Source organism: Lissotriton helveticus, chromosome 4_1 (genome assembly GCF_964261635.1).
Source record: "Lissotriton helveticus chromosome 4_1, aLisHel1.1, whole genome shotgun sequence".
NCBI lineage: Eukaryota > Metazoa > Chordata > Amphibia > Caudata > Salamandridae > Lissotriton > Lissotriton helveticus.
The window spans coordinates 253,155,399-253,174,171 of NC_136063.1; the positions used below are offsets into that span (position 1 = coordinate 253,155,399).

Genomic DNA, 18,773 nt, shown 5'->3' on the forward strand with positions numbered 1-18,773 from the left:
ATGAAGTCACTATTTAGCGGCAGTGGAGGCTCTGGTGTTATTGCCGCCACGTCCTCTGCCCTTGTTATGGTTGTCCCTATAGCCTCCTCTGTTGGAGCCTTTATTAAAGAAACTTTGGGTGTTGCTTTTGTATGTAGATAAAGTTTGTGATGTGTTGCCTCTTGCGGTGCCTCTGTAGGAGGAGCGACGAAAGGAACCTCTATGTTGTTGAAACTGAAGCGTGCCCAAAGACTTAGCAGTTTCGGTATCTTTTTTCATTTTGTCTAAGATGGTATCTACTGCAGGGCCAAACAGGAAGTCTTGGTTAACTGGTTGGTTGAGGATGGTGGATTGCACCTCGTTTTTAAAACCAGAGATGCGTAGCCACGCGTGTCTGCGTAGTAATACGCTAGTATTAATGGACCTGGCTGATGTGTCAGCTGCGTCAAGCGCACATTTAATGGAAGCATTAGTTATAAATTTGCCTTCAAGTATGAGGTCGTTAGCCTGAGCTTTAAAAGGTTCTGGCAGGTGTTGCAGTAAACCTTCAAGTTGATCATAATGTGCTCTATCATAGCGTACTAGTAGAGCTTGTGTGTTCGCAATCCTCCATGAATTAGCAGCCTGTGAGGCTAATCTTTTGCCTGAGGCTTCTAATATTTTAGACTCTTTGTCAGGAGGGGGAGCATCTCCTGTTTGTGAGTTAGCCCTCTTTCGAGCGTTTGCTACAACTAGTGACTCTAAAGGCAACTGGGATTTAATATAAGTAGGGTTTGAAGGGGCCGCCTCATATTTCTTCTCAATCCTGGGATTGAGTACACGTGCTCTGGCTGGATCTTTGAATATGTATGGCGCATGTTTTAGTACCCCTTTTAACATAGGAAGTGTCCTGACATTTTTCTCTGAAGTAGGAAAAGTGTCAAATAGAAAATCTTCTTCTATTGGGTCAGTGTGCATGTCGACATTGTGGTATTTTTCTGCCCTATCCAGCAGTTGGTTAAAAACAATGGTGTCGTCAGTAGGCGACGGCTTTGTAGGGTAAGGGGAGGTGTCTGGGATGGGTTGTGGGTCATATGGATCATTCTGGTCTTCCCATGTGTCATCCTGTGCATGAGGATCCTCTGGTTTATTATAATTATCCTGAGGATCTTCCCCCATGTTATCCCCATCATTATAATCTGAATGTGTAGGAGAGTAGGGCACAAAAGGCATATTAGGAAAGAAAGGAGGAGGAGTAAAAGGCCTTGAGGGAGATGTCCCGAAGTCTTTTTTCTTTGGAGGAACAGGAGAAGGAGTGTCCGTGTCCAATGGTCTCCTTTTCCGGTGATAAACTGTAACGTGTCCTGTTTCAGGGTCTATATAAAGTTTAGGTTGTTCCTCAGTTACTGGATCAGGATGGAAGAGTTCTTCCTCAACTGTTCATGCTTTGGCGCTGATGTTTTTGGCTTAGTGACTTGTTTGTGCCCTTTTGGCTCAAGGGCCTTTGGTTGTGGAGCTTTTTTTGGCTCGGCTGTTGCTTTCGGGTCGGTAACCTTTTTTGGTTTGAAGTCCTTTGGTGGTTTAACAGTCTTTTTCGGTTCGGCGACCTTGTTTGGGTCGACGACCTGTTTATGGATCGACCGGAGCTTTTGGTTCGATACGTTTTTTATGCTTGACTGCTTTTTTCGGCTCAATGTTTTTGGTCAAGTCAATGGGTTTTTTCGGCTCGACGGGCTTTGTAGTGTGATCCTGTTTTTGTTGATCGACACTCTTTTTAGGATCGGCGGACTTCTTTGGGTTGGGTGTTCTTTTTTGGATCGACGACCCGTTTTGGCTCGATAGCTTTCATCTCGATAAACTTTTTGGGGTGGGCGACCTTTGGTTCGACCACGTTCTTTGGTTCGACGACCTTTGGTTCGACAACCTTCCTCGGTTTGACGACCTTTGGTTTGACGACCTTCTTCGGATCGACGACCTTCGGTTCGACAACCCTCTTGGGGTCGACAATCTTTTTGGGGAGAATGGTACTCGGTCCTGGGCTATCAGAAGGCCTGGTTTTGGGCTTCGGAGCCGAGCGGGAAGGGGGGGAGCTTCTGAAGGAGCTTGTTGATCTCGGCTAAGGCCTTTAGGCGATGCTTCGACCGGAGCCTTATCTTTTGGGATAAGCGGTGTTGGGGGCTGGGTACTCACTTTGCCCCGGCGTGATCTGATCATCGGAGTCCGACTGGTCCTCAACGGTGACGATTTCTAGATCCGAGTCCGCTGCTTCTGGGAGGTCGTGTTCATCATCGAAGATGTTCTCCGGTTTCGGTCGCTGCATCTCTTGCCTAGCGGCCTGTCGATTCCGGATGGTCTTCTTCAGTCGGAATTGGGCACCCGCTGGGCAATTTTCTTCGTTGTGCTCCGGTGATAAGCACTTGTTGCATACTGTATGTTTGTCAGTATGCGGGAATTTGGAGTGGCATTGTGGGTACCTTTTGGACGGGCTCCTTTCCATCAACAGCAGGCCCACGTGGCGTCGAAAAGCCCAACGGCCCTTGTCGACCACCGGATCGAGATGGAAAGTTTGGTTGCGTCAAGAAGTACTGAACGAGAACAATACCGTCGAAGTAGAAGGCCTTTTGGCCTTCGAAAGTAGTTTAGTTTCGGATCCGAAGTTGGAGTAGAGGAATAACATCCAAACCCAATGGCGGAAAAAAACAATCTAAGGATGGAGAAGATGTCCATGCGCACTGTAGTCCAGGGGAGGAGTCACCTATCTCGTGATACTTCGAAGACTCTTCCAGGACAACAAGGTGCAATCATCCGGACCCAACACTAGGCGGCGATCTATGCTAAGATATGAATTCAGCAGCCCAAATGCCTCGAACATACCCTTTTGGCGGGCTTTTAACTCTTCCCTCAGACGTTGGAGAATAGGCTGCTCTAAACCTTCGTAGCTAGCAGTCGACTGAATTTAAGGTGCTAAATGAGTCTTTGGCATCGATAGTGCCAGTGGTGGCTTGGGTGCAGGTGGCAGTCTCAGTGCCAGAGCAGAGGACCCTGCCTTCTCCGAAGAAGGCCGCGGCTTGGGGAGCCTCATCGTGTCTGAAGGCTTAGGTTGGGCTGACCATGGCCGGAAGGCAGTAGCGGACCAGCAGACTGTTGTTGAGACTCTGGGCTCAATGCTCAACCTCTACTGGGACAGTGCTCTTCCTGTCCACATGGTCGCTGTGGGCCTGTGGTTTGTGTGCGAAGCAACCCTTTTCAAGGACAAAGTCTTCCATGACTGTGGAGCCTTGGGATGTTGCTGCAGTTTCCCCTTGTAAAACCGTTTTTTGAGGAGTTATAATTCATTATGTTATTTACACCCTGGGACGGAGCTCAGAGCTCCTCGTAGAGGAAGAAGGCCCGAGCCATCTTGGATTTAGGCAGAGAAGGGGAATGCGGGTTGGTTTTTGGCCCAAAACCTTCAGGAAGTGATGGGCTGGCGAGTCCTTCCCTTCCACAAACATGAAGATGGTATAAAAGTGGCAACCCTGGCCCTTATTCCTCAGATTACTACAGGCCTGGAAAGAAGACAGGAGGACTGCCCTGCTGCTCCCTGGACCTTGCAAAAGAGGATGCAACAAAGACTGCACAGTAACTACTGCACCCGACAGACAGGCAAACAGGACCGTGACAGCTATGTCCACTCGTGGAAAAATGGTCCGCTTCTGCCAGGACAGAAGACGTGATTCCAATGGTTAGTTGGCTGGCCTCATATTAAGTCTCAGGATCACCAAATGCGATGGAAACCTGTACCTCTTGACAGCCCAAACGGCCTCGGAATGCTTGACTGCGACCGGGCGCCCATCATGTAGTGCGTTCAAATCCATTGGGTCTGTGACCAAAGTCAGAGTTGATTCTGGTCCTCCAAAAAGAAAGACTTACCTCCCAGTCAGGAACCACTGAGACTAATGTAATCGGGAGACCACGTAACCAGTGAAAAAATTACCCTGCACTTATCTCCCCTGGTGCGTCATGGGAGATCAAGTCCTGAGGCCTAAGACGATCCACTGATGCTCACCCATACCAGGGTGGTCCCAGGAACACTCACGACATCTCTTCAGCACCTTTATCATCCTCTGGATCCACTATTCTCAGCATCAGGACCACTTCTTTGTTGAACAGCGGTAAAGGATAAAAATACAGAAACACCACTGGGACTGCTGGTCTTCATCGGTAATTGTCTCCCAGGACCTCAGTAGTCCCTGTGACTTGCTCCCAACCCATTGTAGCCAGTCCAAGTGAAGTACCCATACAACCATGTTGCTCAGAACTGCTAAGCCATTTTCAAAGATTAATTTCATCCTTTTTAAAGTGAATCTACAGTGATTCACTTTTGAAAACGTATTTCTCTGGATTCTCTCACTAGATTTTTGTTGCTCTGTTGTCTATTTAAAGATAAAAAAACAACCTATTTTTATAAACTGATGCCGGATTTTAACTGATTCCAGTTTCTTACTTATTGACTGTTCTGGTATTTCTAAAGGCTTTGCTCTTCTCCTTTGACTGAAGTCGGACATTGACTAAGCTTGACTGCTCTGTGCCACAGCTACCTGGGACTAAACCAAGGGTTTTGTTAAACGACTTTACTGGACCTAATAGAGACTGTGACATTATTACATGGTGAGGTCTCGCAACCACACCACATTTTTTTCCATTTAGCAAGCATGGAGTAGCTAGTAGTAACAAAGCAGATGTTAAAAGTAAAATGTGGCTTACCCTATAACTATCATGTTGCCATGTTAGTGCTATAGCTTCACATGCTCTACAAACTCTTTCCAGCTAGTGTTGAGAGTGGACGTTTGCAGGTTGATTTTGTTTTAGGAATGAGTTTTGGTTTCAAGGTATTGATGCCCAGAACCAAATCGATAGTGCTAAAGCTGACAGCTGGGGCTAGTGGATGCCCCCTTTCTTTTTGGCTGTAATACAGAAAGTTCATGTTGCCCATCCTCACAAGGACCATCTTGTTTTGTGTTATTAGACTGCTGTCAACTCTAAAACGTTGATGTAACTCTTTTGTTATTAATGCATCCGGATACCCTGAACAGTCATGTTGTTTAGATGTGCTGCCCATATTTTGAGAGAAGAGTCTCAGGTAACGGTCAGCTGCAGGTCCAGAAATGGCCTCCCCAGAAACAAATGTTTCTCTTTCTACCATTTAATACTGTGCTGAACTTTGGGCTCTACCAACACTAGAACACTACACAGACCGTTGCTTGTGAGCATTGCCTGAGCAGACACTCCTTTGGTGGTTGCATGGGCAGACAAGCATTTGGCACTATCGCTCTGCAGGATATCATCTACAACAGTTTTATCATCATCATCACCATCACCATCATATCATATTGGAGCACATGATATCGAAAAGCAGAAAGCAGACTTTGATATTGCTATCCCCTCTCATGGGTGAGGTATACTTTGCCTGTTACAGAGTTTAGAATCGCCCCTAAAAGGGATGCATTTGCAGAGGGCAGACAAGGGACTTATTAGAACGGACCACAAATCCTAGCCTGCGGAGAAGTGACACATCTGCCGGAGTGTGTGGTAGGCATTGTTGACAGCTGCTGCTCTTTATCAGCCAACCATCCAGATACAGAAAGACATGAATGACATTCCAACACAGATGCGCTGTGACTACCGCTAGGCACTAGGTAAAGAACCTTGGGGGCTGTTGTGACCCGCAAAGATAGAACTTTGAACTGGTAAGGTGGTCCATTTACCACAAACCTGAGTCAGTGCCAGATAAATGGGGGACATAAAAGTATGCATCCTTGAGATCGAGGGTACAGAGCAGAGAAATGATGACCTGCAGGGTTGAAACACAGAAATGCTTTGCCATAATGTACTGGTTTAGTGGTCTGAGGTAGAGGATAGGCCAGATGGTGGTGTCCTCCTTTGGAATGAAGTAGTTAGGGAAATACACCCCATGATCTCTGCAAGTGTGGAGGCACCAGTTAGATGGCTCTTTTGCTGAAATGTGTTTATGTGTCCTCTTGCAGCAGTTCTTGATGCATCTGACTGATTACATGGCAGCGAAGTGGGCTGGTTGGTAGTGTGGTATTTAACTCCAATCAGTATCTATGCTGTACTGCAGACAGGGCCCACTTGTCTGAGGTTAGTTACTGCCACTCAGGAATAAATAATCTGATTCTCTGCCAAACAGGGGTTGTGTTATTGGGGATGGGAGAGTGGAGTAAGTCACTGCTTAATAGTGGAGGCGCCCTTTTTAGAGTCGTCTCTACCCCTTCCTCAACCATTGCCCCTGAATCTTCATCAGGTATAGGACATCTGGGCCTTTCGTACTCCCTCATATCAGTTGGCACCGAAACCCAGTCTTGGGAGGTGGTGTTTGGAAAGATCCCATGGCTTGTGCGGTATCTTTCTTGATCTTTTCTCACATTGTGTCCACCTGTGATCTGTTTTGCCATTGAAGAAGGCGTTGGTTAGATGTTGGACCTTTGGACGGAACCCATAGACTCAAGATAAGCGTGTCTTTGGAGGTTGATGCGGTCTTCACCTCTCAGGGTGACAAGTTTGCTACTTCAAGAGCACTATGGATGTTTGCAGTTGAAATCATCTTCCTCTCCTAAACTAGCTCTACTGCATGTGGTATGCTACAGAAAGATGCTCAACTGGCTGTTCCATCTTCTCCCAATAGTATCTGTTATATCCAGAGGAGTACAAGATAATGGGCTATATGCTATTGTGTCGCCACCTCCACCGCAACACATTTCCAGCTGTATCTATTTTGCGGCTTTCTTAGTCGTGAGTGGGTGCATCCCCTGTGCCTTTTCCAAATACACTGTGAGCTGTGTGGAAAACTAAAGAGTGCAGTGGTACATGATGTCTGATGTAGACCGAGTCTTCCATTGCCAGCATGTATATTTTCACAACTTTAGGTGTCTACACCCTGATTTTAATAGTCTATTTAAAGTTATTCTGCCATTCGTTAAGCTCCTGACACTGAAAATGGGCAAGCATTGCACACACCTTCAGCTTTTTGATACATGGCATACCTGGGAGTGTCACCCTGTAATACATGGTAGGCTGTCTGTCATTAGGTGAACCCTTTACTATCTAGGGCTTTAGGTTTGAATTGTCCAGAGAGTCGCACTGTAGGCCCTCCAGGAATTCTCCTCATCCTCTGTTGGGACTGAATCAAAGTAGTGGTCCTTGTGAGGTGTGTGTTTGTTTTGAGTCCAGTGGTGAAAACAGTTCTGGGGTGACTTTTATGGTGCGGAAATAGGGGATGGTAGAGGCAGTAGAGTTCAGCAAATGTCTGCTGCATACTATTCTTGGGAATAGAGTAACTTTGGAGCGCCTCTGAAAGAGACTCCTCAAAGGTGAGTCTGTACCTTGAGAAGTGTAGTGTCTGCCTCCTGATGTGGAAGACACCAGAATCTTACCAGAGGCTTGGTGGATGTAAAATTTCCGTTGCCTGAAGTCAAGCACCTCAACACCAAAGATGTAGGTTCGCTGCCTCAAGATCGAAGAAGGCGTGGCATTGAGTCAAGGCACTGAGCACTTGGATCAAAGCTTTTACAGAGCAGAGGTAGGTTCTTGGCACTGAGAAGGCTCAGAAGCAGTAACCAAAGCAAACTATCAAGGGCTCTAGGACCTAGTCTCAGGGGTCAATGCCTACCTTTTATGCTCGGCCTCATCCCTCTGAAGAGGAGAGACTCCGCCGTCTGGACCCAGAAAGATCATTGTCGTTCTACCTTGACTGCACATGACTGTTCTGGTTGGATGATCAACTCTTTGTGGGCTATGTCGGAGCCAAGAATGGGAATGCCGTGCAGAATTGAACCATTTCCCCGTCGGATCGTGCTCTGAATTAGGATCTGTTATGCACTAGCCAAAAATCAACCTGCAAAGGGCTGGCGTTCTCTTTTTACTAGAGCTAAGGCTGCAATCACTGCGTTGGTACACGGCATCATGGTCCTAGACATCTGTCTGGTGGCAACGTGGGCTTCATTGCACACGTTCACCAAACACTATTGCTTGGACAGTCAGGTCCGCGGAATGGGTACTTTGCCCATTCGGTCCTGCAGACTCTAGTCTAAATCAGGTTTGCAGACCCGCCTTTGGGGAGGTACGGCTTGGACATCTATTCTAAGGTAAGGGATATGCAGCTGGAACAGATGAACAAGTTCTTTGCCTTTGGTAACACCTTATCTGGTAGAAACTATCTAGCTGCATATTCCTTTCTGACCCACCCATCCTCTGTGAACACATTTTTAGGTGCAGGGCTCCTGCCTTCTCAGGGCCCTAGTCTTACAAACCAGTGGTCAGTGTTCTTCGTGGCTCCAGGTTCCTGATGTGCAAAGTCGCAAAAAGACACTGATGTCAGCATGCTGGGGTGGCACCTCTCTAGGCATAGTGCATGTCACTTCCTGTAAGGATGATGTCACGTGGAGCCAAACACTGCCACGTACCGGTGTGCAGGGGTATTGTTCACAAAAACTTTCCGGATCCAGTCCGACACCTGTGGATTGTTCTGAGATTAGGAATCTGAGGCTCTATCAGACCCAGAACACCATGGAATGTGTCTATATCGTCCACAGGTGAACTTCGAGAGGAAGACACTGTTAAAGATGTGAGAGCATCATGGGAGGAGCCGCACCAGCGACCAAGATGGCCGCTTAGGGACCGGCTCCGCTGGCCCTCCGCTCCTGATACCTACATCCTGTTGCTTATCCTGTGTTCCTGCCTCACCTTCGGGTGGGGGAACCGCTCCGGTGCCGGGGTGTGAAATCTCGGCATTCGGCTGAGACCGCCCCCCCCCCCACCCCCCGTGAGCCGCCGTGAAGTTTGCGGCCTGCTTCTCTCAGAGACCGGAACCCGCGTGACGCCCTGCCCGCACTAGAGTGCAACAACAGCGGCACTGTGGCGGGTCTGGTCTGGTCGGAGGCCGGTCTGACTTTGCCGCGGGTCCCTGGTGGGATCAGCGGCTGACTAGCGCCGCACCTGTTGAGGCACTGCACAGAAGGACCCTGTCGGGGGCTCAGTATTACTGTACTCGGGCCGGGCTGGAGCCGCTTCCTCCCGGGCCTTGGCCGTTGCGGTGGTGGATCTCGCCGCGGGTCATATTGAGAGGCAGTGTGTGAGATTGCTGTCTGGACTTGCGAGGCCCGGGGGGTGTTCAGGAGTGGTCTAAAGGTGAGGACTGGACGGTAACGACAGTGGTGACCCTGGGCCCATCCTGATTCGGATACCGCTGAGGCGCTGTCTGTCTGGAGGTGGAGGCGCAGCGGTGGGCTGCTTATCGAGTGGTGTGATGGTGGCGAGAGTGGACTCAGATAAACCGGGGGCCAAGTCGTCGAGAGGAGCCAGGCAAATCCAATCTAATAAACTGGATCGCTATACTTTCCCCAAGTGATCGCCGGGTGAGACCAAGAAGGGGCCTGCGGGGGGTCCGGAGGATATCCCTGGGACTGCAGAGCCTACTATGGCGGATCTTATGGCCGCGATCACGGGAGTGCAGACGTCCCTGGGTCAGAAAATGGAGACAATGGACGGCAAATTAGATACTGTCACCATTAAAATGGGACTTTTGCGGGCAGACCTCATAAAAACCAGCGAGAAAGTCAAATCTCTGGAGGTGAAGGCCACAAGTCTTATCGACGATGTCAACACGTTGCAGCAGGAGGTGTGGGATCTTCAGAAGTCAAGGGATCTTACTGACCGGAAAGCTCTATGAATATGAAGGGCGGGAACGACGCAATAACATCCGCATTTTAGGTGTGCCGGAGAAGTCAGAGGGCCCTACGCCAGATTTGTTCGTGGAGAATCTCGTCCTCAAGTACTTGAAGCCTAAGGGCCTGAGCAACTTCTTTACAATTGAGCGGGCACACAGGGTCCCGGGTGGGAGGCCCAGACCTGGGGTGAACCCCCGTCCCATGATAGCCAGAGTTCTTAACTTCCGAGACCGGGATGTTATTCTTCAGGCGGCTCGTACCTCGGGCCCGTTGGCGTTCGAGAACGCATCCCTCCTCTTCTTTCCGGACTTCACCCAGCTGGTACAGAAACAACGGCAGGGCTTCTTGTTGGTCAAGAGGAGACTGAGGGACAAGGGTGTGAAATATGCAATGCTGTATCCGGCCCGTCTACGAGTGGAACTGAATGGTAGGACTTGGTTTTTTGACAATCCTGAGGTGGCGGCAGACTGGCTGGACAGCTCCCATGGGCCGGAGTCCGGGACAGGTAACGCGGTGGAGGCGGAAGAACAATGAGTGTGTAAAGGTGTGGCCGTGGGGACTTGCTATGACTCTTAAGTAGCTTTTGGGTTCACAGGAGCAAATATTTGAATCCCCTGTTTAGCATAGTATAGTTTGCTTTCCTCGTTCAAATTGTTTTTACAGGGGGGGCTGTGTGGTTTGGGGGTGGGAGGGTGCGGCGGGCCTGTAAGTGGGTCCTCCTCCGTTTACTACCTTTAGTTAATCTTAGGCTAGCGTAGGTTAGTTGGGGGTGACAGGCACACTGCGAGTTGGGGATGAGCGTAAGCTGTAAGCAGGGGTGCAGGGAGGGGGGGTGGTGGGGGGTGTTCGGGGTTTGTTTTTGTATTATTGTATGTGGGTTTTTTTCACGCTGGGAGTTATCACGCTATTTTGTTTTTTCTTGGAATGGTGATGTCCTCCGTTAAAGGGGTGGTTGGGGTCTCCGCCTTGAGTTGGAATGTGAATGGGTTGGGGGTATAAGATCAAGAGGGGTATGGTGGGCCAGTTGATTAGGAGGTACTCCCCAGAGGTGTTGTTATTGCAGGAAACCCCTCTTATGGGAAGGCGGTGCATGGCTCTCCACAGGGGGGGGATATAAATTGGTTGCGCACGCTGGCTTTACAACTGGGTCGAGAGGGGTCGGGATTTTGGTTAAGAACACCTTCCCTTTGGCCATACAGTCCACCTGGACCGATAATAGGGGTAGTAGATATGTCGGCATTTCGGGACTGTGGTAGGGGAGTACTGTAACCCGTTTGTCTGTTTATGTTCCTCTGGCCCTTCAGGCGGATACCTTTCAGGATCTGTGAAAGAGTTTTTTGACGTTGCCTGTCGGGTTGTTGATTGTTGGTGGCGATTTTAATGCAGTTATGGATGGGCAGGTTGATAGGTGTCCGGCTCGTGAGTTGTCGTCCCGGAAGTGGTTGGCTGATTTTGTGGAAACTGTTGGACTGATTGAGGGATGGAGGCTTAAAAACCCCGGTGATTCTCAATACACTCATGTCTCGGCGGCGCACAAATCCCTCTCCAGAATAGATTATGTACTGGTGCCTGCGGCTCATGCTGCGTGTATTCGGGAGGTGCGACACTTGGCTATAGGGGTCTCGGATCATTCACCTGTTTGGATCAGCCTAGACCTTGGCGGGCGTGATGTGGCCAGGGTCGCGGGTCGCTCCTATTAGTGCTTGGCGGTTCCGAGACCCAGCAGCTAAGAAGGAGATAGTGCGTGTGGCCGATAGATATTTTCAAGAGGACGTAGAATCAGTGGACTCCAAATGCTCCCTAAGGGAAGCGTATAAAACTGTCCTGAGAGGAGAACTACTCTCGTATATTTCTGGGAAGAAAAAGGAGGGGTGCGCTGCGATTGATAGGGTGGAATCAGAGTTGCTTGTACTGGAACGGGAGAGTCGCTTGCCTCCACCCTGGAGGGACTGCATCGCCTGCGTCTCCTCAGGGATGAGTATCGGAATCTGGCCCGAGATAGCTGGCAGATACCCAGAGTAGGGTGTATGAGCACGGGGACAAGGCCGGGAAGCTGATTGCTTGGTTGGAGAAAGGGGACATGGTGTTGCGGTTGGTTCCGGTGCTGCAGCCCACTGGTTCGGTTAGAATCACGAGTCCACAGGAGATTGTGGATGCGTTTGCTACCTACTATAGGCAGGTGTATGCGGCCGAATGTAACTATTCGGAGTCCGAAAACGCAGACATGATTCGGGACATTCCGATGCCCGCTCTCTCGGAGGAGGACAGGGAGTTTCTTGACTCTCCCCTCACAGACAACGAAGTGGCGCAGGCTATTAGAGGGGTTCGTTCTGGTAAGGCATCCGGTCCTAATGGGCTCCCCGTTGAACTCTATAAAGTAAATGCAAATAAGTTGGCTCCCTTCGTCAGAGGTATGTTTGTGGAGAGTAGGGAGAGGGGTCAGCTCCCATACGATCAACGAGTGGCGAATATAGTCCTGCACAAGGAAGGCAAGCCGACGACGGAGTATTCTTCTTATCGGCCGATCTCATTGTTAAATGCTGAGCCAAAAGTCTTGGCAAAATTATTGGCGACCCGACTTGTAAAGGTCATCACGGCGCTGGTTCATCCTGACCAGTCAGGTTTTATGCCTCGCCGGAATACGGCTCTCAATCTATGCAGGCTGCATGGGGTCCTGGGAGGGGCAGCTCATATTCACGAGCAGACTGTTTTACTATCTCTGGATGCCACTATGGCGTTGGACAGAGTGGAATGGCCCTATCATTTTGCTGTCCTGGAGAAGAAGGGTTTTGGCCCGGAGTCCGTATCCTGGGTCCGACTTTTATATTCTGGTCCATTGGCTCGAGTAGTCGTCAATAACCACCGATTGGCTGACTTTGCCTTGGGGAGGGGCAAATATCTTGGCGTCTTTATATCCTTGGATCCCCAGAGTAGATATTCCAATAACTTGTTGCCGCCCCTGGTCTGGCTCTGACGCGATGCGTCTCGATGGAAATCGCTTCCTCTCTCCCTTCTCGGCCGAGCAGTCCTGTTTAAGATGATGGCTCTGCCTCGTTTTCTGTACGCACTTCAGAACTCAATGGATCCGGTTCCCTCGTCGTATTTCAGGGAGGTTGAGTCTCTCCAGAGACAGCTTCTTTGGGATGGTAGGCCCGCATTGCATTTGCGAAATTGACGCTGCCGTGGTACGACGGGGAGGATCGGTCTGCCCAATATCCGCAAGTATTACTGGGTGTCACAGCTGGCGGCGGTTAATCATGCCATCTACGGTTCGCCGCTGGATCCTGGCTATGCTATGGACCGCGGTCAAGTTCCCGGGGGGAGTTTACTAGGGCACTGTATGCTAGGCGTGGGCGTTTTCCCTTGGTGGGGCCAACGGCGGTTGCTGTACAGGTCTGGCATGAGGTCAATCGCTCCCTTCAGTGGGAAGGGAAGATTACGTTGGCCACACCCCTCTGGAATTCCGAACGCTTGGGAAGCTTATGGAAGTCTAAGGGTTTTGATAAATGGGACCTCATCGGGATTTCCCGAGTAGGTGATCTCTGGGGTAAGGATGGAATCCTCCCATTTGAAACGTTGCAGGAACGGTATCAACTGCATGGGAACGAGAGGTTTCACTACCTCCAGATTAGGCACGCGGTGCTGGCCGGTGTTCCCCGGGAAGCGACGCTCCCGGAGGTGTCCCCGTTGGAGGATTGAGTGTTGGATGGTCATCTTCCAACAAAAACGATCTCCCTGATTTATAAAAAACTGGTTAACTATACCGAGGATCTCCTCACGGTTCTCAGAGACCATTGGACTGCTGATGGATTGCTCCTAGATGATGAAGACTGGAGAGAGGGCATAGCCTCCCCTAGGGTCGTTGCAACTCAAATGAGACTCCGGCTGGTTCAACTAAAGTTCCTCCATCGCAGTTATGTGACTGGCCCACGAATGGTGCGAATGGGTTTGGCTGAGAGCGGTGTGTGCAAGAGAGGATGTGGCGAGATTGGTAAGTTTTTCCATATGCTATGGGACTGTGCTCTCATTCGGGAGTACTGGTCCGCTGTTCACACCAAGGTGAGGGAGGTGTGGGGAGTGAGTTGGAGGCGCGGCGGTGTCTCCTGAATATTTGGGAGCCTACTGACCTCTATCCCCATGGAAAGGTGTGGGCCACGTTGGCTTGCGGGGTTGCTAAGCGTAATATCGCTCAAATGTGGGGGTCGACTCAGCCGCCTACGATCGGAAAATGGCTGGGAGACTTGGACTGGTGTATGTTCAGAGAGCGGGCAGTGTATGTGGCCAGAGGGAGGCTCAAGAAATGGGGTAAAATTTGGGGGCCCTGGAATCTGTATAGGGGCGATATATGCACCCCCCCGGAGGCAACGGAAGATCCGGCATTGTCGGTAGATCCCTGAATCCATATGTTACTATTATTTGATGTACTTGAATTGATCAGGAGGGCGTTTTTCTTGGTACTGTGCTTTGAGATGGAACCCAGTGTATTTTTTGTATGTGTTTTAGGATTTATTTTGTGTGCATAAATTGATACTTGTATAGCGCACTACTCACCCGCAAGAATAAAAAAATTTAAAAAAAAAGAGATGTGAGAGCATAGGTAGATGATGGGCCAACATCAAAATGGGAGGACACTGATGAAGATTGTGTCGCAGAAGGCATACGCTTTGGTGAAGGTTGATCAAAATACAAGTGTCAAGATGGCAAAACATACTCTTGCACAGATCCTTCTAAAGGAAAGTATCGAAGTGACAAGGGTCTCTTCCTTTTAGATTACGTTAGATGACCTAGACGTATGCTTGCATTTGTGCAGACCTCAATGGAGATGGTGGTGGCAAATCAAGAGCTTGCAGATCATCTTGAAAAGGGGCTTCTACCAGAACTATAAAAAACTGAGGTCTGAGGTTTAAGTCACCCAGAAAAAGAGTTGCTGATGGTGAAAGTCTCAAACTCTTAGGATTCTGGTCAAGAGAAATGGCACAGCATGGAAAATATGGAAGTCGATCCCTGGTATGAGCAGCGCTGTGACAACAACTGATGCCATGACAGTGAGTGATGTCTTAACATCAAATATCTTGACATTGACAGGACCTGATGGCGAATGAGTCATCGAGAGCGGTCTTGAAAGCTTTGATGTCATAGACTTGCCTACTAGCAATTAACAGTGATGACGTGCCACTGAACGAGATAGTAACTCCTACCTCAACGGTGCCTTCGACGTCAAACGAGAATGTTGATGACTGTTTTATCCTGTCCTTTGTGATTATCTCAATCAAGATCTCCTTAGTAGAGGAAGGCAACAATAGAAGTTGAGACTTCCCTGGAGGCCTTGTCACTTTTCTTCTTCTCTTTAGTTCAGGTCTTTAGGTTTCCCTCACAGTCTGATGTTTTTAATCTTTTAAAGGTCTTTTCAATATAATTTGGCAAAATTCATTCCTGTACAGAATGTTAAGCTTGAGACTGACCACACATGTCTTGTATGGGTCTATTGCAGCTTTTTCCATTCCACAAGAAGTGCTTCTTAGCACTAAAAGTTCTTGAGTGAAGTAACAGTACTGCAATTCTGAGAAGATTTTTCTGACAAAAAAAGGCATGTACTTAGCCCAAAACAGTTCAAGATCCCATTTACACAAGCAGAAAGACGGAAAGGACTCTGAAGCAACCACCCGTACAAGTTATTATGCAACATGGTAGTCCCTGGACTTGAAAATGGGCAGAACGCTATTTTACCTCTTAAAGCAATCAAGATGCCCATTCCATTATTTTTAAGACCCGTTAGGCAGCAGGCTGTGTTTGTAGGTGCTGCAATGTAGTTTTGGAAAATATTTTTTTTAAAGTTATTGCTATATAAACAAAAATCTGGAAATTCACCTAGGTAGGCTTTTTTGGAGTGATCTGCTACATTTCGCCATGCTGAACATCCCACCCAATTACAACGTGATACATTGGATATCACTGTTTTGGGGTTCCCGCAAGCAGTGTGCAATTACTGTAAAATCTTTCTCCATTAATGAAGATCCTACAATGCAAAATAAACCTTTTGCTCACTTAATAATGTTGCTGACACAGGGACTGGGATATTGTGGAGCATTTATAACCCAAGAAATCCAATCGCTGACCCAGTCATGGTCAATACCTTCAAATTGTGAAAGCAAAGAAAAAAAAAAAAAGAAATCTAACTTTTCCAACTGAGCCAAGAGATGACAGGATCCGCACAGAATGCACATTCAAACAAGATGCAAATAAATAAGTTTTCACTAAAAGGCTATTTTATGCATGTTTCTCCCTTGGGTGAAAAAAAAGTTAAGTTATCTACAAGTCCAACAAGTTTACACAGTTCTCATTTAATTTCACCACACTTACCATGTAGTTTTGATTTCTTTTTCTTCTTCTTTTTCTTTTTCTGCTTTGATTTTATGTGATCTTTATCCTTTTTTTCTTTCCGTTCTTTGTCTTTCTTCCTTCCTAAGTAACAAATAAAATTAAAAATACAATCCTCAATTCGCATGTCATACTTCCAGTCTGATTTTTTCTAATTCTTGTTCTGCATTCAAGCTTTTAAAATCTCATATGGAATACATGATAATGTTACAACATGTGATGTATCCTTTGGGTTCACGTAAGTTGTAAAAAAAATATGGTTCAAGTAGAACAGCTGATAGGGTTAAAGACTGCACTAAGTCAAGCTTGAATCAAGCATGCTGCTGCAGACTACACTACCAACATTTATCAACAGAGTACTTTTTATATCAGAGGATTGATTGGGGGAAAGAGTAGGTAAATAAAGTTTAAGAAACAGACACACACTAAGCCAAAAGAACAACTTACCTATGGTAGCGCTCTTGCTGGAGGATACTCTTTCTAACGTCTTATTAATCAGGTTTAGCATACCTGCAGGTGCCAGACTGGATCTGGATTTAAATAGCACTGTCCCCACAGGTGGCGCCGGTTGGCTGCACAGTGCCTTTGTTCAGCCCTAGATGTAAATATGGAGCTGCATATATGTGCCACCCCTGTGCGCGGATTGTGGAAGCTGGCTCTGTATATACTATACCAAAATGAGGTGTAGTGAGCACAGAGTCAAGTGGATCCCCAAAGGTCAGCAGAGGTAAAAGTAGATAGCACCTTACTCTCTATTCGTGGTAGTGTGGGCGAGCAGTAAGGATTTATCAGAGGGTAGTGTTAAGCATTTGTTGTACACGATTATTCCTAGAACCAAGCCAAGCCTGGCACAGGTAAGTGAAATAAATGTTTTGCAATATATTATGCAGTGTTTACAAGTGAATGCAAGTTCAAATGCAGTTGCTTGAAATACAGATAAGTCAAGGTATTGAAATTAATGAACAGATTACTTTTGATTTACTTTTTAGATTAAGTTTTCAACTCAGTGTGATATGTCTAGATATCAAACTGGGACATTTCCAGTTTTGCACAATTGTTATTGTTCAGGTTTCCATACAACTCCGCTCCACACTTCAAACATTTTTCAGAGAAAAACAGTCAATAGGTTCCTATGGAGAGAAATCAAGTTAAAGGTTACCAGGTAAGTAATTCGGAGTACTGCTCTTCGGATCTGCGCTAACTGGTGTGGAAAAAAGAAGAACTGACGTCAGCGCGCGGAGGCGGCGTCTATATACTCCAGCGACGTCATCACGGCGCACGACGCCAACGACGGACGCGGAGCCGCAGGGGACGCCTGCAGACGACGCCTACCGACGCGCATGGGTACTGCTACGCAAAAGTTTCCGGATCCAGACTGACGCCTGGGGATATTCTAAGGTAAGGAATCTAATACTAACCTGTTTCTTTCAGATAAGGGTTCCCTCAGGGCCAGGGATGCACTGGGGCGGCTGGGTGCAGAGTGCTGAGGCCCAATGTTATCCAAAAAGGGATAGGGGACCTCCAGTTGGTGGCTGCTTACGAGCAGGCCACTGGGTTGTGGGTGTTCTTTCGTCCTTTTTCTTCTTAGGTTGCGGGAATCTGCCTTCTTGGTACAGGGCTGCCCCATAAACACTGTATTTAGGGGCCGTTTTAGGGGTCTCGGGGTCAGCAGCCAATGGGCTACTGACCTTAGGGTGGCTACACCTTTGGTGTGCTCACCCCATGCGTGGGATTGATTGGGGACTGCCTGCCATGTGCAAGATAGTGAGCACTGAAGAGTGGGCTTCACCTCGCCTTCCCCACCTGAGGGGTGGGGTTGGCAGAGGTGGACACACCTTCTGTGCTGGCAAATTTTTCCCACCTGTCTTCCCACCGAAATGGAGAGGAGACAGGATGGGGTCCTGCTCTTCTCCTAATAGGAGGGGAGGCTGGGGGTCGCATTACTAAGGCTGCAAGGCCTTTGAAACTTCCCTGCCACAGATGGCTCTTCCTGGCCTGGGGGAGGTGTGACACTTTCACCCAGGAAAGGGTTTGTTTCTTTGCTCAGGGAGCGAAGGCTCCCACCCCAGCGGTGCAGAAACATGTCTTGTGGTGGCAGGCTGGTGTGCACCAGTCAGGAAACCCACAGGAGGGTAGTCGTTTTTCAGGGGGCATCTTAAGATGCCCTCTGAGTGCATTTTCATTAAAACCCATACTGGCATCAGAGTGGGTTTAACTTCTCAGTTTTCACTGTAACCATTATGGTGCTGTGGAGGTCGTAATGACAACCTCACAGCACCATATACTCTTAATGGCAGCACTGCACTTACAATGTCCAAGAATGGGCTTAGACACTGTAGGGGTACAGGGCTCATGCACCTGTACCCTCATCACCGGTATAGTTCACCAGCTAGAGAGGGAGGCTAATCTATGCTAGGGCAGTGGGTTGTAGGCATGGCACACAGGGATGTGTGTCATGTTGACTCTTCACTTTGTTCTACACCAAAACAAGCAGCCTGCAAAGGCAGTCTGTGAGTGTAAAGGTACAGGGCCTCTAAGGATGGCACAATAAGTGCTGCACCCTTTAGAGGCCTTCCCTAGTCACATTGCCCTGGGTACTTGGGGTACCATTTACCAGGGATTGACCTGTAGCCAGGGTGCCAATTGGCTTTGATACAGTTTTGAGGAAAGAACACAGGCCCTGGGAACCTGATTGGGAGGGACCCAAGGCAC

General features: G+C 48.3%; 1 protein-coding gene across 4 annotated transcripts in view; it reads right to left on the reverse strand.

Annotated features, from left to right (window-relative positions):
• Positions 1 to 18,773, reverse strand: part of PHF20L1 (PHD finger protein 20 like 1) — an 813,558-nt gene that overhangs the window by 335,363 nt on the left and 459,422 nt on the right. For all 4 annotated transcript variants that reach the window (XM_078686744.1, XM_078686740.1, XM_078686743.1 and 1 more), the window contains one exon: positions 16,044 to 16,145. In XM_078686744.1, coding sequence (XP_078542870.1) covers positions 16,044 to 16,145 — 102 coding nt within the window. The remainder of the gene's footprint in view (positions 1 to 16,043; positions 16,146 to 18,773) is intronic.